Raw genomic sequence first — 26457 nt, forward strand, 5'->3', positions numbered from 1 at the left:
TGGATAGGTCTCAAGCAGTTATACAAATGCAATATCCACACCCCGTTGCCCCTAGTGCTAATAGAACCAAGGATTTAGGTCAGAGGTCTCCAACTTTAAGACTTGTGGAGTTCAATCCCCCCAGAATTCTCCAGCCAGAATTGAGTTGAAGTCTCCAAGTCTTAAAGTTGCCAAGTTTGGAGACCCCCCCCCTGACTTAAGGCATGCTGGTCAGAATGGCTTTGGGAGATAGGGAAAAAGAGTCCTGAAAGAACCTTAAGTTGCCTATCATGGGTATGAGCACTTCAAGAGACAGTTAAGGATGAGACCCAAAGGCTCACTAGATCATTCTTAGCATTCAGATCTTGTAATTGTATTTTGCTCTGCTCTTTCTTTAGAGTACAAGCAGCCGCTATCCTGCTTCCAAGCCAACATGGAATGTGTGAATGATGAAGTCTGCAACAAGCAGTTGTCTTTATATCTCCAAGTGTGCCAAATAAATGGAAGCTCCTGTGATATAAATCGATGCCGGGCAGCCCTACACGCCTTCTATGCCAATATGCCTTTTCAGGTGGCTCAGATGCTGACCTTTTGCGACTGTATGCAGTCAGACGACAACTGCCATCAAGCCAGACAATTCCTCCACGGCCATCCATGTGCCATCAAAATGGTCCCAACGCCTAGCTGTGTTCATGTAATGCAATTGTGTCGGGAAAACAAGCTTTGCTGGTATGCACTTTTGCTTGCATGCAGAAGTGGGCTTAATATGAAAATACATAAATGGGTTGAGTCTATCTATTTAAATGACAGTGTCTTAAGTTTTCAAAAACAAAAGTATTGCAGAGGATACTCCAAAGGTACAGAATAAGCTAAGGCTAACATTATTATTTCCCTGTGAGTTAAGTCTTCCTTTTAATCTTCTCTAATTTATGAGCATTGACAGGGCATATTGGATAAGCAAATTTTAATTGTTCATCAATATGAATCATATACATATAGTCTTAAGTGGCGGTACAGGATACCCTTTCTCCATGCATTCTTTTAATAAGAGATGTTGCTTCCCTCTCCAAATATTCTTTCAGGCCATTTAAAACAGGTAGTCCTCCACTTTTAACCATTTGTTTAGCAATTGTTCAAAGTTACAATGGCAATAAAAAAATTAATTTACAACTGATCCTCCCCCAACTGTTGCAGCATCCCAACAGTTACATGATCGAACTTTGGGGGGCTTGGCAATTGGTAGGTACTTATGATAGTTGCAGCATTTTACAGTGACATGATTGCTGTTTCCTGTCAGCTTCCAACAAGCCAAGCCAATCAGAAAAGCCAGATTTGCTTAAGGACCCACATGATCACAATTTCAGTGATTAGCTTAAAAATCATGGCAAAAAGATCGTAAAATCAGGTGCAACTTACTTAGCAATCATCTTGGTTAGCAACAGAAATTCTGGTCCCAATCGTGTTTGTAAATCAAGGACAATAATCCTTTCCAGCCTAGGTACAGTACTTTTATAATCCATTGCTTAGAATAAGGGATCTCCAATCAATTTGTGAAATTATAAGTAAAATACAGTATTTTGAATAGGCCCTCCTTCATATTCCTCCTTTTAGTTTTCATGAGAGTTCTAATCTGCTTTCTTTTCATCCTCTCTCATTTGTCCTATGTTTGATTGTTGCACATCACAATCAAAAGGAACCTTGGGGCTCTATATATCTCTATATTTATGCTCCCCTTATTCTGCCTTGTGTTTCCAAAGGAACAAATATGAGGCGTTTACGTCAAAGTGCTTAAAGCACATCAGTCAAACCTGCCTTGAAGAAAACTCCTGCCTCAAGACCTGGAATGCCATTGATCCAATTTGTTCAGAGAGTGTTGACTGCAGAGCGGCTTATGTGGACCTGTGGGGATCCGTCCTTCGAGTCAAGTGTACCTGTGAGGCCGCATCACAAGCTGAGCAGTCTGTGTGCCAGTGGTTCCATCGTATGCTCCATGGCAAGGTTTGCTTACGTAAGTCGATCTGGTCAAGCCTTGACATTGTCTATTTTAAGCTCAGAAGTTAGTACCATCTGCTTCAAATGCTAAGCTTGGAGACCAAGTAGGGCCAGGCCAGGTTAGTCCATGGATGAGAGACTCCAAAGAAATAGCAAGCTTTTTGTTACACCAGGTAGTGAAAAGCATGTCCCAAAGAAACCAACAGAAAATTACTACTCTACTATTGCTTAGTATATTGCATGTAGCTGCTCTTGAAGTCACCAGAACTGAACTAAAGCTGGAAATGATTCTACTTTTGCTTTTAACTTGGTACAATAATTCAGCATCTTTCTGGGAGGGTCTTCCTTGTAGGGGATGCTAGTTGGAGAAACAGAATGAATGGGCACCAAAGCGAAAGTTAGTGGTCACCTCCATTTTTGACTCTAGTCCTACTCCACAGTTGTTTCAGCTCTGTTGCCTAAAGCCATATCACCCAGGGATGAAATTCAGCCGGTTCTACCCGGCTTGGGTGAACCAGTAGCAGCAGCTGTGAGAGGCTCCACCCACCCATGTGGACGTCATGATGTCGCTTTTTTGCGACATTTTAAGCCTCTGTTCATGCCCAGAAGGCTTTACGCATGCGCGGACGATGGCGTGCATGATTGAAGTGAGCACGCGCACAGCGTGCTCACATTTGCAAACCGGTAGGGAAAGTAAGTGAATTTTACCCCTGATATTACCACTCAAACATGACATCTGGGGGAATATCCCTCAGGACAAATAAAGATGCCCCCCAGCCATGTTTGAAGCACACAGACACTTGTTCCACACAGAATCAGGGTTCCAGCTAACAGATTTCAGTTTCAGCATTTAAGATCAGTGCTGGAGAAACTTACAGATGTGGTCTATTTGTAAAACCAAGCAACCTTAGAGCCATGGGTCTTGGTGCCTAATTGACTGCTGGTAATGCTTGTACTCACAAACATTTCAAATACTACATGTATTAGGGATAGAATCATACTTTACTATGAGGGCACCTTTGTGTAGAGAAGCAGTGCGAAGGGATACTTGGGTGAAGGGTCTCATTTGATTTCTGAGTGACTAACCCATCAAAATATAAAAAACAAAATGCTATCCAATGTATTTTAAAACAAAATTTAATTGAAATTACATGATGCTCGTTAAACAGATTTCACTGGTTCCGATGCATAAAACCATTACAAGTTACCATTTGGAGGGACATTGGGAATTGCACTCAAAAATTTGAGAGGGCCGTATCAAAAAAGGTGTGGTCTCAACAGGGGTGAAATGTAAAATTTGTTACTACCGGTTCTGTGGGCGTGGCTTGGTGGTGGTAGTGGGGTAATGTGACTGGGTGGGCGTGGCCAACTTTTTTTTTTTTTAACTTTTCAAAGCATTTTTTCTAATGCTTTGAAAAGCCTCTGCCGATCAGGCAACTGAGCTGGGATCGTCAGAGAGGCTTTTTAAAAAATACCTCTCTGCCGGTCAAGCAACTCAGCTGGGATCATCAGAGACTTTTCAAAGCATTTTTTTTACCACCTCTTCAGCCAAGAGGTTGCAGAAAAAAATGCTTTGAAAAGCCTCTGACGATCCCAGCTGAGCCACGCGATCATCAGAGACTTTTTTTTTACTTTTAAAAGCATTTTTTCGTCGGAAAAGGTTGTAGAAAAAATGCTTTTAAAAGTAAAAAAAAAAAGCCTCTGATGATCCTGCGGCTCAGCTGGGCATGGTGTGTGGGGGGGAACGCAGGGATTTTTGCTATCGGTTCCCGCCGCCATCGCTACCGGATCAGGCGATCCGGTCCGAACTGGGAGCACTTCACCCCTGGGTCTCAAGTTGTGCAAAGAAACCAACTGAACAAGCATTGTAGCTTTTAAAAAAGTGGGGTAGAGATCTGGAGGAGTTGCATTTGAATTGGGGTTTATGCAACTCCATAGGATGAGAACCAGAATTCAAGTATGACAAAATCAGAATCTTGATCAAGTGGATAAGGTTCAAGAAGGAAGGATTTAGAAGGAGTGCAATTGACAGAGGTAACTGTACCACTAAATGATGACATTTGCAATAGGCATCAAGTAGCATGTCATTAACAATTTTTATTTCCTTTAGCACAGCATAAGACCTGCACAAATCATTTCTTGCTTGGAAGTGTAAATAACTAATTGATAGGGAGCGACAGCTAGAGCTCTCTCTACAGTTGTGTGCGTGTGTGTTATTTTGATGTATTATGTAATGTCATCTCTATTATTTTTAACTATTAATTTTTTAAAACAATATGTACTCATTCTTGTAATAAACCCTAGGAAGTTTAGAAATGTTTTAGAAGTTATAGCTGAGAAGCTAGGTTAAATCCATTCTAATGGAATTGTAAACAATCTTTCTCCCATCTAATAAAGTAGAGGTATTCAGACAAAATATTCTTATTTTATTTGTGCACTGTAGCTAGATTTCTTTTATCTAAAATAATTACAGCTAGAATCTCTTTCTACTTCTCTCATTTCCTTGAGACATAATACTTAACAAACTGTGCCTAAGTGTTATTTTTGGCCAAAGCATCTATATACCGGTAATCAAAGGAAGGGATATCATGTTTGGGGCGATTGAAGTAAACATGAGGTTTGCTAAAATAAAAACAAAATTTAAAAATCTCCATTTTTGGGGGGGGGGGAAGAAAGAGGTTTCCTAAAAACCTCTTCCTAAAAAACTCCAGGAGATTTTGGGATGCAGGGCAGAGAGGATGGAGAACAGGCAGACAGATGAGAGGGAGTGGAATCAGAGGTGTGTTTCAGCAGGTTCTGACCAGTTCTGGAGACCTGGTAGTGGAAATTTTGAGTAGTTCGGAGAACCAGTAGTAAAAATTCTGACTGGCCCCGTCCAGGGGTGGGTTCTAATTTTTTTTACTACTGGTTCTGTGGGCGTGGCTTATTTTGTGGGTGTGGTTTGGAGGCCATGTGACTAGGTGGGCGTGACTAGTTGGTCAGTCATTTCTGGAAGGTCCTCGCACTTACGACCAGTCCTCGCACTTACAACCCGACTCATTTGTTTGCTTTTAACACTGATCAGTTGTAGGATGGCCCTTTGAAGCCCCGCGGCAAGAGTTTAAACAGTTTTTTTCCTTCTAGTCATCAGCTGGGACTCAGGAGGCAGCAATAGATTGGGGGTGGGACCAAATAAAAGGGAAGAATAACGTGGGTGGGGGGGTGGGGGTGGGAGACGTCATATCGTCACCGCTACCGGCTTGGCCGAACCGGACCAAACCGGGAGGAACCTACCACTGGCCCCGTCCCCGTCTATTCTCTGCCTCCCAAGTCCCAGCTGATTGAGAGGAAATGGGGATTTTGCAGTAACCTTCCCCTGGAGTGGGGTGGGAATGGAGATTTTATAACATCCTTCCCCTGCCACGCCCACCAAGCCACACCTACCAAGCAATGTCACGCCCACCAAGCCACACCCACAAGCCGGTAGTAAAGATTTTTGAAACCCACCACTGAGTGGAATGGAGAATCCTGAAAGAGCGATCAGGCTGGCTGGCAGGCCTCCAACAGGAAAGCACTCCATGAGGCGATGTTAGGATGTCCTGTTTACTTGCTTTCACACCTTCTTGTTTTTATATTCTCTCCTGTTTAAAGGCCAGATATCAGGTGGAGACGCTGACCTTTACTCATCGCAGATAGAACTCCCTGGAAAAATACTTCCTGTAACTGGTGAACAGTCTTTGTTTTACGGTAAGCTGGACTTTCAAAAAGAAAGGAAGCCTCCACCCCTGCCATGGACCCCGAGGCTTACAAAGCATGAGGTCTGCAGAGGGAAGAGCACAGGTGATGCTGGAGTGGGGAGGGCAGGAGGCTGCTGAAACCACCCCTGTTCTGGTCCTTGTTTCTATCTGGAAGGAGAGGAGGGTTAGGCCACTGTTCAAGAGCATGTAGATGTCTTCAGTTTAAATGGAGAGTGGAATCATTTGCCTGATCTTTCCCTACAGATACCCTTCTGCAAATGCTGGTGTTTGGTCTGGGACTCTTAATCTGGCATGTGCTGATATAGCCCCATGTATTGCTGTTGTTGGGATGTTGTTGGGATTATTTCATTACATTTATATGCTGCCGGATTCCCAGCAATTCAGGGAGGATGGCAGACAGCCATGGTACTTTATAGCCTTGTGTGTGTGTGAGAGAGAGAGAGGGGAGTGGGGGAATAGGGAGAGACACTTAGTTGAAGCGCCTGCTCATTTTTCTGAAATTTGCAAGGAAATAGTATATACACCTGGCTGATTCATGCAATTAAATTTGCAATTTAAATATTGCTATTAGCTTGGATGCACTTTTAATTGTTTCCCTACTTTAATTCTAGATGACACAGTCATTACTATTCTATACGTCTCCTGCATCATTCTTATCCTGGGAATAATCCTTCTGGCTTTGTTAAAGACCAGGTAATTTCTGCAAAAAGCAGTCTCTGTGTATTGCATTCTCCAGGTTAGGGAAAAGACTCAACCGCTTGTTTCCCTCAGCATACATTCCTTCCCTGATCTCTAGTCATTTTTAACTATTGTTTCCAAGAAGATGGTGACATCTTGAGGGGAGCTGGTGGAAGAAACAGAGAACAAGTGTATGTAAAGTTGAATAATCAAAATAAACAACTACTATTCCATACACGGCACTCACAGGTCTATTTCTAGCCTGCCTAACTTCGTTATTTTAAATTTAATTTTAAGTTTTAAATGAATTGCAAAGCCTCTATTACCTCTTTTGGATCAAATATGGGCTGAATGCAAATTAGTGGTTGGCTGCAATCCACTGCATTGTTAGGAAGTATCACTGCCTGCCCCTTTCAAAAGACAAAGTTGGGGTGATAGAGAACTTCCTGGGGTACTACTGGTAGGGCTCTCACTGGCTTGGGTGATGGGCCTTTTCAAATGCCAGCAGCCATTTTTTTTTAAAGGAATCATAACATGGCCTCCAAAATGCCTCCACCAGCCCTGGCTTACCATAGGGAAGGCAATCTGTTGCCCCCTATATAATTTGGGCTACAGATCCCATCAGTCCAAGCTAGCACTGGCGATACTCATAGAATATGGGCATTCTGCAGGGCATCCAGTGGCAATACTTTCAGAATATGGACTATTCTGCAGAATGGCCTAGATACAGCACATTATCATCCTGACATATCAGATAAAATGCATTATAGCTACTATTCATGCCAATAGACCATAAATAATAATAATATATAAGAACATTTACAACTCCACTTTGCCAGAAACAGAGGCACATTTAAGATAATGTTAAGCACTGTTTAATCCTACTTATTTCAATGAAAGAAGATAGGCTTAATTACCTTTTAAGAATCAATGAGACTTAAAAGGGCTTGACAGTGACTAGATCCTGCCCAAAGTTTACCCAGCTATCGATTTTAGCCAAGCAGAATGAAGTGTTCAGGCTACCTGGTCTGTTAATGCAACACCTGTTTGTTTGTTTTCAGGGCCTGCACAGCTGTTTATCTGCCAAAGAGAGTTTCCTCCCAGGTGCATTTATCGGAGACGCTCCCAAGCCCTTTTATCAGGAACAATCCAACAACTCTGGATCACCCGCTGGGCCAAAAGTGCTCATTCTGACTCCTGCAGTAAACCGACCATTTAATTGTGTGAAATCTCTTTGGAGAAACAAAACAAACAAACAAACAAAATATAAACCGGGAAGGGCAGAGTCCATAACCATGATCAACCACTCTGGCAAACATTGGGCAATCTATAACATATATCTGGAGTTCTTTTTTTTTTTCCTTTGACTTCCTAGGGTATTTGTTTTAGAATTAAACCACAGGGACACAAAATTATACTGAGTATAGAATAGTATGTTATCTAGAAAATACTTGTTCCTGAATTTTTGTTTGCTAAGACAGCATGAATCTAAGAGCAGTGGTGGGCCTATAGACAGCCAGTTTGGTGTAATGGTTGACAAAGGATAAACCCCCTTTCCGAGACCATCGTAACTTTGAATGGTTGTTAAACAGCCGGGCATAAGTCAAGGACTACCTGTAGTTATTCACTAATAAGGTCTTATGAGAAAGATTATTTTATTTTCTATGGAGATATTGCAAACATTACCCTGAAGAGCTTATAAGCTAAATAATCTAGGAGCAGACGTGGGTTCTACTTACCTCCGCTACCAGTTTGCAACGGGACCACGTGCCTATGCATAGAAGCTTCTGTACATGCGCAGATCATTCCTGACATCCGAGCGGGTGGGCGGAGCCTCCCGCTGCCGTTACTACCGGTTCGCAAGAACCGGACCGAACCGGGAGCAGCTCACCACTGTCTAGGAGCCAAACTGAAATCTGAAAGATATACCTAAAGGTGGTAAAAGTGCACATTTAGCAAATCGGGCCATTTTTCTGATTGCACCCTAGTTCATTTAATTGATTTGTAGAAATCATAGCAAAATGAGCCAGTAATTGATTATTTTTCTTGCTTGCTTACCTGTTTGTTTCTTATTTGCTTGCTGTTAATGTACACATAGAGTTCTATATGTCACCTTTAAGTCAATGGCAGCAAGCAATTCTCAGTGTGCAATTTTCAGGTGTTTTCAGCTTTTTTGACTAAAAAAAATGGTCAAAACTTTAGAGACTGTTGTGTATGAAGTTAGTATTAGTACCATCAAAGGTTTGAAGGATCAGATTCAGTGGTGGGTTCCTCCCGGTTCGGTCCGGTTCGGCCAAGCCGGTAGCAGTGACGATATGACGTCACTGAACCGGTTCTCCCCCCCACCCACGTTATTCTTACCTTTTATTTGGTCCCACCCCCAATCTATTGCTGCCTCCTGAGTCCCAGCTGATGACTAGAGAGAAAAAAACTGTTTAAACTCTTGCCGCGGGGCTTCAAAGGGCCGTCCTACAACTGATCAGTGTTAAAAGCAAACAAATGAGTCGGGTCGTAAGTGCGAGGACTGGTCGTAAGTGTGAGGACCTTCCAGAAATGACTCTGACCAGCTAGCCACGCCCACCTAGTCACATGACCTCCAAGCCACACCCACAAAATAAGCCACGCCCACAGAACCGGTAGTAAAAAAATTTAGAACCCACCCCTGATCAGATTACTATATACAGGTAGTCCTCATTTAATGTCTGCTTATTAAGTGATTCTTTGAAGTTACACAACTTTGTTGAACAAGATGTACTTACACTCCCTCATTGTTTTGGCTGTAACAGCATCACCACAATCATGATGGTGATTTGTGTGCTTGGCAACCAGCTTGCAATTACAATGACATAGCATCTGCAGTCACATGATTGCCACTGGCTACCTTCGCTGTCAATATCAGAAGCTGGAGTAAGACAAAACCTATACACTTCTAAAGATGGATTTTTCCAGTGGTGAAATTCAAATATTTTTACTACTGGGTCTGTGGGCGTGGCTTGGTGGGCATGGTGTGGCTTGATGGGCGTGGCTTGCTGGGCATGGCAGAGGAAGGATACTGCAAAATCCCCATTCCCACCCCACTCTGGGACCAGTCAGAGATGGTATTTGCTGGTTCTCCGAACTACTGAAAATCTCTGCTAACAGTTCTCCAGAACCTGCTGGATTTCACCCCTGGATTTTTCCTTTCATTTTACCAGATGTTTTCTGACCTTACACAGTATGAGACTTAGTTTTGGCTTCAAATCCAAAGAGGCCTTACACAAATTTCCCCTGTGGTAGAACTTATCCTACTAGCCAGGATAACCATGGAGAACCATTTCAAGGCATTGTGAACAGTCTGGGGGTTGTAGTGATCGGTTCTTGTCAGCTGCAGTGAAAGATAATGTCTCTCTTAAAACCTGTTGGATGTCTGTAAAACCTGATAATGTAGTAACACTGTTCAGCCAAGTTCCTCTTAATCCAACAAAGAGGAATGGTGAGCAGCTCTTACTCACTGGTAAAACAAGTGAAGAGCAAATCTCCTCTGGTGTGGAACTGATTGTAGTGAGGAGCTTAAGCACTACATGTAATTGCTTCCATGGGCCATTCATGTGTGGAAGTGAGTTGGCCTAAACCCTTTGTGTAACTTGGTCTTCAAGTGTGAAAATCAGATCATCACTATCCTTTCACCCCAGTACAACTAGCTATATCCATGCTGACATATATACTTTGTTGTAATTTCTGAAAACTCATGCTCTGTGCATGAAATCTGTCTCCGGTGTTACTTAAGATAAACTCATTTTTGATGAGTCGTTGCTCATAATAGCTGATTGGAAGTGCTGATTAACAAAAAAGCAATTAGTAGTAAATATAGTCTCTTCAGGTAGATTATTATAGACCAATAACATCAACTCTGAATGGAAAGTGCAGTCAATAATTATTGATGTCTTCCGCCCAGGTTGATTACTTGTAATTGATATATTTTGGAGCACAGCTTGTATTTTTTTCGTATCTTAAGATATCTTGGTGAAAATAATGAATAGATGCACAGGAAGTCCTCAACTTACAACCACAATGGAGCCCAAAATTTATGTTGCTAAGTGAGACGTTTGTTAAGTGAGTTTTGCCCCATTTTATGACCTTTCTTGCCACAGTTGTTAAGTGAATCACTGCAGTTGTTAGGTTAGCAACATGGTTGTTAAGTAAATCTGGCTTCCCCATTGACTTTGCTTGTCAGGTCACAAAAGGTGATCGCACGACCCCGGGACACTGCAATCATCACAAATATGAGTCAATTGCCAAGTGTCAGAATTTTGTTCACGTGACTGTGGGGATGCCGCAATGGTCATAAGTGTGAAAAACAGTCATTTTTTGGTGGTGTTGTAATTTCAAATGGTCACTAGATGAACTGTTATAAGTCAAGGGCTACCTGTATTTAGTGAAATGATCCACAATAGTGAAATGTTTACATGGTCTTCCTTTATAGCCAATAATTGCATCTTCCACTGATCTTTTTTTCCCAAGACCCAATTCTCACTGGGAATTTTTCCAGGAAACTGGAAAAAGTAGGCAAACTTTTCCTCTTCTTAACAGAGCAGTGTATGAGACAGGCATAACTTCCTATATGAAAGACAGGTTCTGAAAAGAAAAGTGTCGAGAATATATTTTTTGTATAATTCATTGTTCACGCCACTTATAAAATACTGGCCTTTTTCCGGTTCACAAGGACAGAAATGCTTTCTGTATCTGAACAGATGAGGGTGTGGAAATACACAAGTGATTAAACAGCTTTTTCTGAGTAACCTACAGTAATTAGCATGCTCAATTGCATTCAATTCATTTGTGATGCCATCACCTAAGAAAATCCAATATAAGGAACATGATCTGAACATTTCCATTTTTGGCTTTTAAATGTTCCTTATATTGGATTTTCTTGATCCACCACTCTAGGCAAAATAGATAGCATGGATATATACTACATAATCCTAAATCCTAAAATGGGAATCTAATTTTAAAAACGAATATTGCAAGGGCATTTTTTCTGCTATAACTGAGACAATTACTTGTTAGAAGATGGGGCATAATTTCTACTGGGATTGGCAGGGACAAAAGATTTTACTTTTGTTCCCCAGTTCTAATCCAAATTTGGCCAGCCATTTATTTGGCTGAGGGGTATAAACATAGAAGAATGCACAAATGTCATTACCTCTCTTTCAAATGGAGTTGTGAGAGAGAATGATTAATACTGCCACTGTACAGCCACAATTTTTCAGGAAGTTTGCACAGTGAAGTAAAATTTGCTCCCCTAAACATCCTCACTAAAAAAAAAAAACCCTCAACAACACAGCAGCAGTATTAAATATCATTTGCTCAAAAATGAGATTGAAGTTGATTACAATGACTGTAATGTATGTCACAACTATAGGAGGACACCACAAATTTGGAGAATGTGGCAGATTGCCATTTCCCACAAAACTCTTGGAACAAGATAAAGTCCTTCATATTCTTAACAGATGTCAGGCATAGTAAAACACTGCAAAAATGCTACTCATAGCAAATCCAGTTTTGGCTCTCGGTTCAGAGCATAATGACTTGGGAAACAGAAAGAGGTAATCTGCAGAAATAAACTATACAACAGGCCACACACAATGATGGACCTCATAAATTGCTGCAAATATTTATGAGACACTAAAAGCTTGATTAAGAGCTAACAATGTACTTACTGTCTTTAAAATTCTGCAGCCTATTGTATCCAAGGATCAGCTGTAAGTGAAGCAATTAAATCCCCTAATCCAGACCTTATTATCCACCAGACCAAATGCAATTTGTCCATTATTCTCATTTTTGCAATCGAAGATTTTGTTTACGTCATTTTTTCTTACACTCGGGGTTAATCTTTACCTCAGTGGCTGTGCTCAATCTAATGCATACTTTCAAAATAGGAGACTGACCGTATTGTGCCCCTTGTCATGGCATTTTGGCATAGTGTGAGGGTTTCTTATAGACCAAGAGTTGCAGTTGATCACGTAACAGAAGTTAAAAGAGTTTTGAACAGAGACAGATTATTTTATTGATTTTATATTTTGCATATACTTTTTCAGAGTTTTATAAATATATCATCTAGTACATGGACAAATATTTCCAGAAGCGTACACATATACAGTACGTTTCAAGCAAATATATAAAAATAAAAATGGGAGGAAATTGAATAAAGTCCTAAGGCATTTTACAAGAGTCACCAATATATTATGACATACATTTTCCTGAATTAAATAGGGATGGCTACCTCCCATCACTTCTTACCACCATTAGCCAAGCTGGTTTGAGGCTGATAATGTTCAATACATTTGCACCATCTTATATTGCTTGTACATAGTTTGGAGTCCAATCTGCATATTGGTTTATTATGCGCCATCAAATCAGTGGGGATTCTTAGTGATTTTCTCCATGAAGATCTGCCCTTAACTTGGTCTTTCAGAGGTGCCTCCATCACCACTGGAGCGGAGTTCATCCATCTTGCTGCTATTGATCCTCTTCTCTTCCCTTCAACCATTCCCAGCATCAGAGCCTTCTCTAGAGAGCTAAGTCAAACATAATGTGTTTGAAGTAGGATAATTTGAGCCTGGTCATTTATGCTTGGAATGAGAACTCAAGGGGTTGATTTGTTTGATGATTCATCTCTAACATCAAAAGCATCAATACTTTTTCCATCCTGCTTCTTCAAAGTCCAACTTCCACACAGTGTCACATGGAAAACCATTGGCTCACACCTCTGATCTTGGTAATACAGACACATCACAGCATATGAACATTTTCCCCAAGGCATTCATAGCTGCTCTACCAAGTGATAGATTGTGGCATATTTCTTGATTGTTTGTTCCTACACTATTGATATGCAGAACTCATAGCAAGATAAACTCAGTTCAAATTCAATAGCACTACATTACATAACACTGTGCTTGCTCAGTTCAGATTGTCTCAAACTTATTTTTTAATTCACATAGCAAGCCTATTTCATTTGTAAGCAAATAACCTTGTTGGTACAGAGTACCACTATGGGGAACATTTATATTCTAAAAGCATCACATCAGAAGTTGACTATGATCTGATAAAGAGAGGCCATGGTAAGTTGCAATAGGCACCATCCAAGGACCCCAAGGAAAAAAAATCATTTAGCAATTCAAGTGAAGACTCTCTCTGGTCTTGTAATTCATTACTGCCATTGGCCTCATATCAACTGTAGTGCTACTGTTCCCTTCAGATGATTTTTTTAAATTTTTGCAATATGCTTGTTTTCTGCAACTATAAACAGGAAAAGCCCACTGATGGATAAATATTTAACTTTTTAAGACTGCCACCATTTCTTTTCCAGCTCAATCACTGAACGAAGCTTCAGCAACTTTAGAACTGGTTTTCTTGTTCAAAGCTGTGCAAATGAAATTGCCAGCTTCCATAACTTTATAAAGATCCACACCCTAAAATTGAGGAAGAGAGAGGAGAAAGAAATATTTTTATTATGTTTATCCATATATAGCCACTCAAGATGTTCAGCAGGAGAGGAAAATGTGAGCATGCTTTGTGATGATCCTAAATTCTTCATCAAACATCCATATCCTGAAAACTTTCTCTGAGTCTGTTTATCTGACTTACCTTCTATACTTTAGTGTTTGGCAGCATTCTAATACATTATGTCCCCAATGCTTTTTAACAACTACATCACATATTTTTGGATTACAATATTTCAGAGAATTTTATATGGGCCTCTGAAGTTGGTTCAGAACTTGCAGTTACGTTATCTGAAAGGACCTGAATCATCCAAACTTCAGAGTGATCATCTTTTAAAATTATTATTACTTTCGGCCTTTGAGCTAATGTTGACTCATGGCAGCTGTCTGGATTACTCCCTGCAGTTTTTTTGACAAGATTTTGGAAGTAGTTTGCCCTTGTCTTTTTCTACAGCTGAAAGAGAGTGAGTGGTCCAAAGTTACTGGCTGGCTGGCATTTTGATCTAAAGTGGAACTAGAACTCACAGACTCCCAGTTTCTAGCCTGGTGCATCGACCACTACACCAAACTGGCTCTCCAATCTGATAACTAGAAGAAGAGAAATATAACCATATTACACTTATGCCCTGGAAGCAATAATGCTAATACTGTTTGGGCCTCAATATAATTCAAAAATTTGGTTCTGACATTTACTCTTTGCTTGCAACCAGAACATCTGAAGGTGCTAGTCCTTCAGGGCTTCGGGTATACCATGACAACTGGTGCTTGATTTAAAATGCAATAGGACCACTTGGTGGTGGCACCCTAAATATGAAACTGTCAATATAGTTCAGCTGATATTAACCTTGTAATTGGTGCCAGATATGGATTCTTTTATTTTCCATTATAAGTTAGTGTTTACTTATGGTCCATTTTTTTTTCAATTTGGCTAATTGCTTTCATACTTTTAAATTATGGTATTTCAAAGTTTTGCTTTTGATGTGTGTATGTATATGCATGTGTGCTTTAATATACTTTTTGTAAACCATTCTGAAAAGTTATTTACCTATCAAATGAAAATCCATCGTTCTATGAAATTAAAGGATGAACAATCTAATTAAAGCCATTGGGAATAAGTCAATCTCCTCTTCTTTGTGATAGCCCCTCAAGTACTGGAAGACAGCTATTATGTCCTCTTCAATAGGCTAGATACACCTAGTTCCCTCAACTGTTTGTCATACAATTTAGTGTCCAGACTCTTTATCATCTTTGTTGACTTTCTCTGCACATTTTCCAGCATCTCAACTTTGTGTATCATGAATGATGGGTTAATTGCTCAATCAATCAATCGATCAATCAAGATAATGGGCAAAATCTAGCAAAATCCAGGAAACTCAAACTTTCAGCAACCAACCAACCAAGGCTTTGAAACAGAGAAGAGGAAAGCCCATACTGCCCTTCTTCAGAGTCATGGAGGAGAGCATCTGGCCTCCAAAGAGTATGAAATACGCCACAACTTGGAGCGGGCTTGCAGAAGTAAAAGAAATTAAGCCGTCTATATTGTGGACTGATCTCAAATCTATCTGTTTTGTTTTACCTACAAGGAGCTGTTCATCCATGAGTTTTTGCGCCTCGAAGGTCACCTGTGAATTACAACCTACAGAATGCAAGACATTTCATTTATTTACATTTCATTTATTTGTTACTGTATTGTTTTTGCAAATAACTCAAGGTGGTGAACATATCCAACACATTTCCCTCTTCTCTTTTCCACACACCAATAACTCTGTGAGGTGAGTTGGGCTGAGAAAGAGTGACCAGTCCAAAGTCATCCAGCCAGCTTTCATGACTAAGGTGGAATTTGAACTTTCTAACCTAGACTAAACTAGCTCCTTTTTCCTTTCCTTTTTCTCTCACTATCATTGTTCCATTAGCTTCTTAGCCTTAACCTGCATATCAAACAACTGGTACTTTCTTCTGAAATTCTCTGTCTCATTCTGACAGGGGATTTAGCCTTTCATCCATCCTGGCCACTCAGCTTAACTATAAGGGAAGGAAAGAGGAGAATCCCCCGGCCTGAGACACTGGCTTCAAGAGGAAATGTCTTTATGAAGAATGAGTGGAGGCAGTGACCAGATAGACACCTCCACAGACTGAAGAGGAAATCTTTGGGACTCAATTGTGCTAGAGTGTAAGCACATGTTCCAGTACAGACGCACACATTTATTTATTTATTTTATTTTATTTATTTTTATCCCTTTATTATTTTTATAACTAACTCAAGGTGACTAACATATCCAATACTTCCTTTTCCCCCTATTTGCCCCACAACAATAACCTTATGATGAGGGTTGGGCAGAAAGAGAGAGTGCCTGACCCAAAGTCATCCAGTCAATTTTCATGGCTAAGGCAGGACTAGAACTCAGAGTGTCCTGGTTTCTAGCCTGGTGCCTTTAAAGATAAAAGTTCCCCTTGCATATATGTGCTAGTTGTTCCTGACTCTAGGGGATGGTACTCATCTCCATTTCAAAGTCGAAGAGCCAGCGCTGTCCGAAGACGTCTCTGTGATCATGTGGCCAGCATGATTAAATGCCAAAGGCACACGGAATGCTGTTACTTTCCCACCAAAGGTGGTCCCTATTTTTCTACTTGCATTTTTTATGTGCTTTCAAACTGCTAGGTTGGCAGAAGCTGGGAGAAGTAACAGGAGCTCACACCGTTATGCGGCACTAGGGATTCGAACCGCTGAACTGTCAACCTTTTGATCGACAAGCTCAGCATCTTAGCCACTGAGCCACCGTGTCCTTTACCACTAGACAAAAAGAAAGTGCCTTTACCACTAGACAAAAAGCCTAGTTTTGTCTAAAGTCTTTTGGCAACAGGCGGTTTCTATTTTAATTTAAGATGGAGGAAATTGAAAGAATCCTGCTACAAGAGAAATGAGCTAGTCAGGGAATCTAAAAGTAGCATCAGATTCAAACTGAAATCCCATACACACTTCTACTTTGAAGTAAATTTATTAAATGTATATCTAGGAACAAAGTAAACTAGCAAGAAATCTGATGAGCAGAGACTTCTGCAAAAAATAGTACTGTTTTGGAGTCTAATATTCTTTTGACTCATACATATTATTATCCTCAAAAAAAATTGTTTCAGCACCTTAAATCTAATCTTCACTTGCCAGATGTTCATTGAGCTGACCTTTGCAAAATTATACACAGCCATGTGAGGATGCTGGGTCTGAGCTTTCCCAAAGTAAACTGACAATTTGATCTAATCATCGTGAACCTTGTTCTAAACGAGGAATTAACTGTGACTTCAAAGTTCTCAGCTCATCTGAAAGTACAACTGCTTTTAAAAGAGGAAAAAGATCCATTGTGTTCTTTAGCAGCAACCCAAGAAAGAACATGGAAATGGAAATAACGTAAACATAGGGCAATGTTTAATTCTAGTAAATGGTATGTGCTATCAATAATTTGATAAGAAAATAAACTCCGAAGTCTAGAATTCAAGTAATAGTGAGGGTTAAAACTGTTTTAAAAAGAGTTTTATAATTGCCTGAGATGCATTCCTATCCTGGGAAAATTAGCTAGACATTTATACAAAATCACTTTTGTATAAGATCTTAAGATCTTACATCTTAGGAGAAAAATTATGCAATCCTTTTGTAACACAGATATATCTGTTCTGTGGAAAAATCAATTTCCCCAGATTGCTGTCCTAGAATGCATTGGTGGGCACTGATTGATGGATTCATTTATCAAATCTGTATAGCCTTTTAGAACAAGGTATAAAAGAGTGTAACACATTATATTTTTTGAAATCAATATAACAGGCATGACATACATGCTATTTCAATGATCCCCCCCAATTTTAGCAATTATGCAGAATCCGATAGATATATGAGAATTAGCTTACTGTATTGATCCCCATGCCATTAAGCATGTATAACACATCTTCTGTGGCTACATTTCCAGTGGCACCTTTCGCGTATGGGCAACCGCCTAAGCCCGAAACAGAGGAATCCACAACATGAACTCCCATCTAGAAAACAATGATGGTAATGATAGAAATTCCATTGGAGAGATAGTCCTCAATTGAAAATGTTCACTAGGGCATTCTGCATACACAAATGGTTGGGAGCATTTTCTGCAATCTACATCTGGCCATGCCTTCCTTCAATAATCCAGATGCCATTTTACTCTTATGCTATTGTACTTTAACCTTGACCGTGCATGGCTTATTTTAGACAAACATTCAACACAGTTGCCACGCTGGGCTTTCAGTACCTCTTTAAAACATTCTCAATAAAACATTCTATTTCTTTACAAATTGATTCCCCCAATCAGCATGGACCGATCAGACAATAGTTTGAGACCCTCTATTGCAAAGCGGGAATTTAAAGTCTCACAAGTGGAGAATGTGACATTGTTCATATTTCCAAAATCTAAGGATTCATATCTATACAGGTAGCCTCGACTTACAAGAGTTCATTTAGTCACTGTTCAAAGTTACAACAGCACTGGAAAAAGTGACTAATGACCGTTTTTCAGACTTACAACCATTGCAGCATCCCCGTGATCACATGATCAAAATTCAGATACTTAGCAACTGGATCATATTTTTGATGTTTGAGTGTCCTGGGGTCAGGTGATCACTTTTTGCAACCTTCTGACAAGCAAAGACAACGGGGAAGCCGGATTCACTTAGCATCTTTGTAACTAACTTAACAACTGCAGTGATTCACTTAACAACGGTGGCAAGAAGAGTCATAAAATGGGACAAAATTCACTTAGCTGCCTTGCTTAGCAACAGAAATTTTGGGCTCAATTGTGGTCGTAAGCTAAGGACTACTGTAGTCTGAATTCAAGCCACAGACAAAAGATAGGTGTGGTAGGTTTCATCCATTTTTCAAGTATTTGTGAAACAGGTCACCCCCAATCAGTTTCAACCTTTGGCATGTCTCCTCTATTACAATTAAGGGAAATGGATTTCTTGGCACACATAATGGCAGCTTGTTCCTTGTGTTTAAATCGCTGCGCAGTCTAGTTATGTCATTTCTAAAATACAATCATAGCATCTGGAAACTTTTATTGGGAACTCATCACTATTGTCAAATAGTCCTAATTTGACATAAGATTATTTACAACTAGGAATTTAAAGTACTAAAATGGATGTCTCTAAGATTACAATTAATTTCCTCCTTAAATTCAACTATAACACAGCCAATGTTTTTATGAATGCTGTTCATATTTGAATAATACATTATAGAACTCATATAGGCTAAAATCATTTTATATCTTGTAGAGCAGTCTTACGTTAATATAACTCAAGGCATACATCAGATCGATGCAAAAGGCAAAATAAAAACTTTACACAAGCCCCAAAATATTGAATTATATATTTTAAAAAGCTATTTGTGAGACATAGGCAGTGAGAAGCATTTTTATGAAGCTAAATTGGGCATGGAAAATAGCTTTAAAAGTTCATAGATGAAGCATTAAAATAATACCCTGTGTTCTTATTAAATGTAGGTAGATTAATATAAATTCTAATCATAAACTCAGACAATATAATCAACAGAAGCACATGATGAAAATGCTGTAAGAAAAAATATAAAACTGAAAAGCAAACAATAACAATTTAATAGCAGCAAGAGGAAAAGTTATTAAAATGCACAAAATTAAATTACATATTATAGAACCAGTTCCACAATAAGTACCTAATTAAAAGTGACCGTAATTTGTCACAGAATAAACACTTTGAAGAATCCAGGTGACACGATCTGCTTCTACTTTAAAATCCACATTTCAGATGTGTTTTCCCATGAGATCTAAGGAGCTACTGTTTGAAATATATAACCCTAAAACATCTATCATTACACAGAATAAGCTGCACCAATCTATTGATACCAAGCTAACCCAGAAATTTGATTGCTGAATAATATGCTGAATAATATTGTGTTTTGTAATACTTTCAGCTGTTTTGCATTCAATGATGTATATTATCGGCTAGACAAACTTTGGATCTGCAGCTTCAGAAGCTTAAATTCTTTGTAGATTTTATTGACCATTATCACTGACCATTTCGCCATTGACCATTAATTGTCTGGGTTTTTGTCCCCTTGGTAGATTGAGGTTCTTCCCTTCAGCCTATTCTCTGTAGGAAGAATTGAATATTTTATGCTTCCTTCTCAATTTTACCATGAAAAGGACAGAAAGCTCTGAAATGGAACCATGTATACCAGTGCACGATTTCCTTAATAAACTTTATTTATACTTTTGAACCATAAACATCTCTCTCTATGTAGATCTCTAAGAGTACTGTCTCCAAAGATTCTACTGACACAGGCCTGTTCTGCTAAACACAAATTCCACAAGTAAATAGAAGGATGCCAACAAGAGTTACAATAAATTATCCATTCTGTCTGAAAATACAGACAGGCAATGCTGACATTAGGCACTGCTTATCTACAGAAGTAACTAGTGTATACCAGTGCTGCTAGCCCAGTGCACAGGATTTTGGCTAATCAGGGGCTTTAGATAAACAACTTTGAGCCCACTGGAATAAAGCTAGTAGAATAAATACTTGCCTTTAATTGTATTTTATTTATATAATGAAAAACAAATTGTGTACTTAACAAGAGTATTAATATTAAAAAGTTTAGTGGAAAAGATTTGACAGGAAGTTTGTCAAAGTGCACTGGGACAAGTCAAGCATCTCTCCTTAAAGCACTGAAGCAGCCACATTCTCCAAAATGTTCAGTACAACTATTTTGAAGATTTTTCCCTGTTGTTTCTAGGCACAGTCACGTTTTTTTGGTATTGGTGGCGATTCCAGTGGATGGAATTTCTGTGCATATATATTAATATGCTGACAACCTGCCAAAGGAGACAGTTGTGTTGATGGTTCAAGGAGCATTAAACCAACTTTGCAAAGTAACCCTACTGAAGGCCCAGAGCTCAGAAAGAAATGAAAATGTGATTAAAATTCTGAATCAAACTCCACCCAACAAATTACTTTAGGGGACTGTATTTGCATCCTCTTTGTAATTTAGTGTTAATTTAATGCATGAAGGATGTACATGCAATTAAGTGTATAGTAATTATTTTTTAAAGTAAAAAGTATTCTTTTGCTAAACACTTGGTGGCACTGTTGCCTTAAACTGGGCTATTTTTTGTTTTTTTGCTTGATAAATTCTGATAACAGGAAGATTGTTTTTTTTCTTCAGATTTTGATTTTACTTATTTTTAAACTAAAAGTTAAGACACAATAAAATGTGGCTTTTTCCCATTTTTTAAAAAAATGTCAAATTACAGTATATGACATTTTTATCTGCACAAACCTATCCTGAAGCAATACAAGGATAATTTATTATAGGTTTAATAAATAAATCTTTTAAAAAATACATCATTACCAAATGGAATCTACCTTACTGATCCTATGGTGAGACCAAAATTGGCAAAGTAGCGTTCTCATAATCCTGGCATTGCTTTATTAATCTTTAGCTGGATCATGCAAACAAGTTTTAAAGGCCCAGCATTCTCAACCAAGATCCCAATATGGCAGCTACACCCCAGGCTCTTAAAAGTAGAGAACTTTCTTTCCTTAAAGCCCAAAATATATTTTCTCCTGTAAAATGATGATAGCTGTGTTCAGAAAAAAATCCTGAACAATGAATGCCAGGGGTGGGTGGGTGTTGGGCAGAAACTAGAATTGTTGGTATCTCATTGCTGCCATCTTCTGGCCCTCTTAATTTTTGCAGCCAATTTATGGTATCTCTACTGCTGAAGACCAAAAACTGTGAACTTCCAAGATTACAATTTTAAGGACAGTTTTTATTCTTTGTTTATTAGGTTTTTGTGAAGGTCTTGACTCACATCCATTTGGGCAAGGTTGCCTTTGAAACTCACAAATTTGCTGAATGTACTGAATCAAGGCTGTCCAACTTTTGCTGATTAGGGAATTCTGGCAGTTGATATCCACAAGACTTAAAGTTGCCAAGGTTGGCCACTTCCTAATAAATGTTCTGCTGTTTTCAGGATTATTTTTTCTAATAATGAAATCTTGACCATAGAAAAACATTCTTGAAAAGACTACTGGTCACTCCATTTTGGACTATGTTTTGGATAATATAACCAATAGTTTAACTTCAAAATATTCAATTAGTTCATAGGTTTGATCTTTTTTCCTGCTTTACATAAGTGCATAGAATATAAGGCTAAGAATATCATTCATTCAGCAAACTGTGAAATTGATCTGCATGTACAATACTCTCTGCATACGTTTGGGAGGAGAGATACTTGTTATTGGTTTAGCAATTTTCTACTCATGAAAATAATTAGCTGATCTAGAAAAAATAAATAACCAGGGCCAAATCTGATTGATCTTTGGATGGTGAAACAGCAGGAAATCCCCAGACTGTAGGCTGGGCTGAGAACTAAGTGAGAGAAGAAAAATAGGCATTATTGTCACTTCTGAACTGTTATCATGGAGTTGTACTTGAAGAAAAACTTATTTAAATCTGAAGGCAACTTTTTTCAAGCTCCCCAACTTTTGCATCCTATCGCAATGTGTTCCAGCGAGTTATCAATCCTTCAGAATAATTTCGGTCAAGGAGGATGGAGAATGGGGAAAAAAACTAAAAATTAAAAAATTAAACAGTTCATCAAGCTACATATGAACCATTTAGATCAGTGGCCCCCAACTTTTGGGACATCAGGGACCGGTTCCATAGAGAAAGGTTTTTCTGTGGACCAGAGGGGGTGTGGTTTTGCATGCTGCCTGCATCCTTCAGATGGGGCTTCGTTTGTTTGCACGGTCTGGTTACAGGCATGCTGCGGACCGGTGCCAGTCCATGGACTGGGGATTGGGGACCCCTGATCTAGATCTGTCCAGAACTACAGAAAGGCAGGATAGGTTACTATTTATATTTACAGACACAGGGCCCTTACAGTTATCTGTTTAGTGACTGTCTGAAGTTACAATAACCAGTTGATTTACAACTGGTCCTTACACTGATGACCATTGTAACACCTCCATGATAATGCGATCAATATTCAGGCACTTGGCAACTGGCATGTATTTACAACGGTTACCGCATCCTGGGATCATGTGATCGCTGTTTCCAACCTTCCCAGCCAGCTTCTGAAAAGCAAAGTCAAGGGGGAGAAGCCGGATCTGCTTAACAACTGCGGGAGTCACTTAACAACTGTAGTGCTTTGCTTTAAAAAGGTTGTGAAATCAGGCCTGACTCGCTTAATAACCACCTTGCTTAGCAAAGGAAATTCTGGACCCAACTTGTGGGGGTCATAAATTCAGGATTACCTATAGCTGCAACGGAATGAACTGCTTTGCGCATCTGTCCAAAGCTAGGTCCAACTCAGTTTAGTAAACAGATAAAAAAGCTGCAGTCTCCATCACTTCGTGCTGGTGAAGGAGCTCTACTGTTCTGCAAACAGTATTAACTGAGCTTTGTAAAACAGATCAGTAAAGCTGTGAGAATAGAAGTTCCCTATTACTTCTGCCATTTAGCCCATCAGAAGAGTAACACAAGTGACCGATCCTATTATTTAGGATCATTTTTCTTTTTGGTGCCATTAATCTATTTTCAGCTGGACTCAAGAGACCTGCTATTTATCATTATAAAATATAAAGCCAAATGTCCCCCACTCCTTTTTTTTTTTTTCAGGAGCGCCACAGATTAACAGGTTAGAATGTTTTCCACATGTCTTGTTTTACTGTCAGGAGGATATTAAAGCCGTTTTCCAGCTTCCGTAGTTCAACCAGATGTCCACCGATCCCATGGCGAGAGCAAAATTGGCAAAGTAGCCTTCTCCTGACCCCGGCATTGTTTTATCAAGGATCACTTTAAAGGTATAAAGGGCCATTTCTTGCTGAGATGTGTAATGTTTTTCAGCCCTTTCCCCTGCAATTACCCCAAAGTGCTGACTTGGTTGAACTACTGATAGGCAGTAGTATTTTTTAGGATGCCTCTCACACTGAGCTGTAATTGCTGTTTGTGTTGGCCCCAGAAAGGTACCAAGTTTTGTTTCCAGTGTACATTTCCGGACTCTGGTTTCAGTAATATCAGCATCGGATATGGTCCCGGGCACATGTTTTGTTGTGTAAATGTTTGACGGTAATTTCCTCTGTCAATCTCTACCGGCTAGCCTCTAATTATCAAAGACTTCAGATGGACAATTTCAAAAGTATTTTCTAGGGCTCCACCAATTGCTTTCCTTTCGCTGACTTTTTTTTTTTTTTTCACCTCAGCAAGTCAGCCTGCCAAATGCATCTAAACCAGAATTTGGTCTTTGGTTTAACTTTAGATCGTTTTTGCTAGTGCGCCTGAGGTGGGATGGTGGTAGTTTGCAGCAACTCCATATTCTTCTGCCCTGCACTAAACCGGCCTTCCTTCACCTGACAGCTTCCAGATGTGCTGGGATTACCAGTCACAGTATCCCGAGCCAAAATGGCTATGAGCCATATTGCTGGGAGTTCTGGAAGGGGAGAGTCCCAAAACATCTGGAGAACTCTAGGCTGGGTGGGAGCTGCACTAAATTATTGACACATGAGAGTGAGTTTTTGTTATATTCCCTCTTTTAAATGATATTTTTCTTTCGCTCTTGTACCGTGTTTTGTAATACAGTTTATTATTATTCCATCAGTACACAAATATTGTGTCTGAAACCACAAGTTAAAACCCGTTTTTTTTCTTTCGAACTATAGCATCTGTTTTCCTGCTTTTGAGTGCATTTCAAAACCCCAATTATTTCAATGGGAAACGTAAAATATACTTTTTTAAAACCATTTCAAAATACAGCTAGTTCATAAAAATGTTGTTTCATATTTACTGGACTCCCCAAAGAATGTTTTTAAAAAGTTGGATATTTGTTTTTTGTACTGGCATGATAAGAAATGAGGGGTTTTAGGTTTGTACAATTTGGTTTGATCCAGCCATACCTTCCTCTTGGTTTCAAGTCACACCTTAAATGGGAAAGAGTGAAATAGTAAAGATGTTAAAACTTATCTCTTAAAATATGAAATTAGTTTTTCATGAAAAGAAATGGCTATTGCTGTTTAGTATGATAGCAGAGAAGCTCACACTAAAGCAACTGAATAAAAGCAACTTGAATTGGATTGCAAGGAAATAACATTTCTTTATCATGGCAGCAATGGTTCAATAGAGTAAGCTACTTAAGCCCAGGGAAGATGTGAATCTCTTCCTCTTGAGGTTTGTAAAGGAATGGAAAGGATGAGAAACTCAGATTTTATAACAAATACAGAATATTGTCAAAGCTTAGACATGCAATACATGTCTGGGAGATTTCATTCATTAAGAATATAAGCCTATTTCAGTGGCCTACCACTGAACTAAGCCTTCTCCATTTAGTTCAACCTTTCTTCAAGGCCATTCAAGGATTTCTTGAAGACTATTCAAGGGCTTACCTTTCCCATCCTCTCCTTCTTCACTACGAATATAAACTCACCCCCAAATAACATTTCTGTATTATCTCCTCCCAACTGCGTTGTTCAAAAGTTGTCTACTTTCAACAAGGAAAAGTGAGTAGAATGATGTCATTCCTCCAGCTCCTTCTATCTCAAGTTCCCCTGGCTATTTTATCCTTGATGCAAACTTAATAAACGATCACCCTGTGATCACAAATTTTCACAAAATCTTCACAAATGTGAATTTTGGGAGTTGAAGTTCACACTTCTTAAAAATCTCAAGCTTGAGAAACACTGCTCTATGGGATTGGCAACTCTGCTGATTGCTTACCACCAGACAGAGAGTGCTACTTGCCTTTAAGCACCTACAAGCAGAATTTGGTGCCAATTCTTCTCTTTAACTAAATTCCCTGGTTTACCCAAGGAATTTAGAGGGAAGAGTAACATACCCAATCCCATTCTCATTATGCATGGCTAAACGCTCTGTTCAGAGGAACTTGACTAACTTTCTTAGAATAGGAAGTAGACAGGAAATAGACTCTCTATAGCCAGGCTTGCTCTGTTATACTGTTATAACTTTTGCTGATAGAGTCTAACTATGCCTTGCTAAATATAATAAATAAGGAAGTCCCTTGAAAATGAAGAGAGAGAAAAAAACCTCCTTGCATCTATTTCATTTAGGGATTCCCATTACATTGAACATTGATCTTTTTTTTCTCATCTAGAAACGACTGAGATTATTATCACACATATAGTGTGCTTCCACCATGAAGGCATTCCATCTCTATTTGAAATTGGAACATTAATAATATATTTTACAAAGTCAACGGGACATATTTATTAGGAAAAATGCTACAGCAGCACCACAAGAGAAATCATTACATCTGAACTAAGAAGCTGGATTGAAAACCACACATGCAGAGATGCACACACGTAACCCAAAGGGAGGAAGAAACTTAGAAGACATTTTATAATTGGGTCTTAGTTTAACAAACCATTAATTCAGTCAAAACCCACTTGGCCAATAGAGTGCTGAGAGCTACCAATGAATGTTACTACATAATTCCAAGTTTCTTTACTATTTATGAAGTGCAAAATGATTTTTCAAAACCAGACCCCCAAGATGGGAAAATCAAACAGTGATTCCTTCTGCTAATGGA

At 39.2% G+C, this 26457-nt stretch overlaps 2 protein-coding genes across 4 annotated transcripts in view; one reads left to right on the forward strand and one right to left on the reverse strand.

The window, feature by feature from the left end:
• GFRAL (GDNF family receptor alpha like) overlaps positions 1-7723 on the forward strand; it is a 28207-nt gene extending 20484 nt beyond the window's left edge. Inside the window, exons 6-10 of the mRNA XM_034436698.3 lie at positions 378-708; positions 1737-1987; positions 5602-5697; positions 6320-6401; positions 7448-7723. Of these exons, the coding sequence (XP_034292589.2) occupies positions 378-708; positions 1737-1987; positions 5602-5697; positions 6320-6401; positions 7448-7580 (893 nt within the window). The 3' untranslated portion in view covers positions 7581-7723. The remainder of the gene's footprint in view (positions 1-377; positions 709-1736; positions 1988-5601; positions 5698-6319; positions 6402-7447) is intronic.
• Positions 7724-8176: 453 nt separating this feature from the next.
• The window catches only part of HMGCLL1 (3-hydroxy-3-methylglutaryl-CoA lyase like 1), a 55260-nt gene continuing 36979 nt past the window's right edge, over positions 8177-26457 (reverse strand). The window contains exons 8-9 of one of the 3 annotated variants that reach the window (XM_034436700.3): positions 17765-17890; positions 12408-12943 (exon numbers count right to left, since the gene is read on the reverse strand). In XM_034436700.3, coding sequence (XP_034292591.2) covers positions 12908-12943; positions 17765-17890 — 162 coding nt within the window. In that variant the 3' untranslated portion in view covers positions 12408-12907. Of the gene's footprint in view, positions 8316-12407; positions 13838-17764; positions 17891-26457 lie in introns of those variants that run through there. The other 2 variants (XM_034436699.3, XM_034436701.3) reach the window with 2 other exon arrangements.

The sequence above is a fragment of the Pantherophis guttatus genome, chromosome 1, assembly GCF_059756535.1.
Source record: "Pantherophis guttatus breed Tessera chromosome 1, ASM5975653v1, whole genome shotgun sequence".
Taxonomy (NCBI): Eukaryota; Metazoa; Chordata; class Lepidosauria; order Squamata; family Colubridae; genus Pantherophis; species Pantherophis guttatus.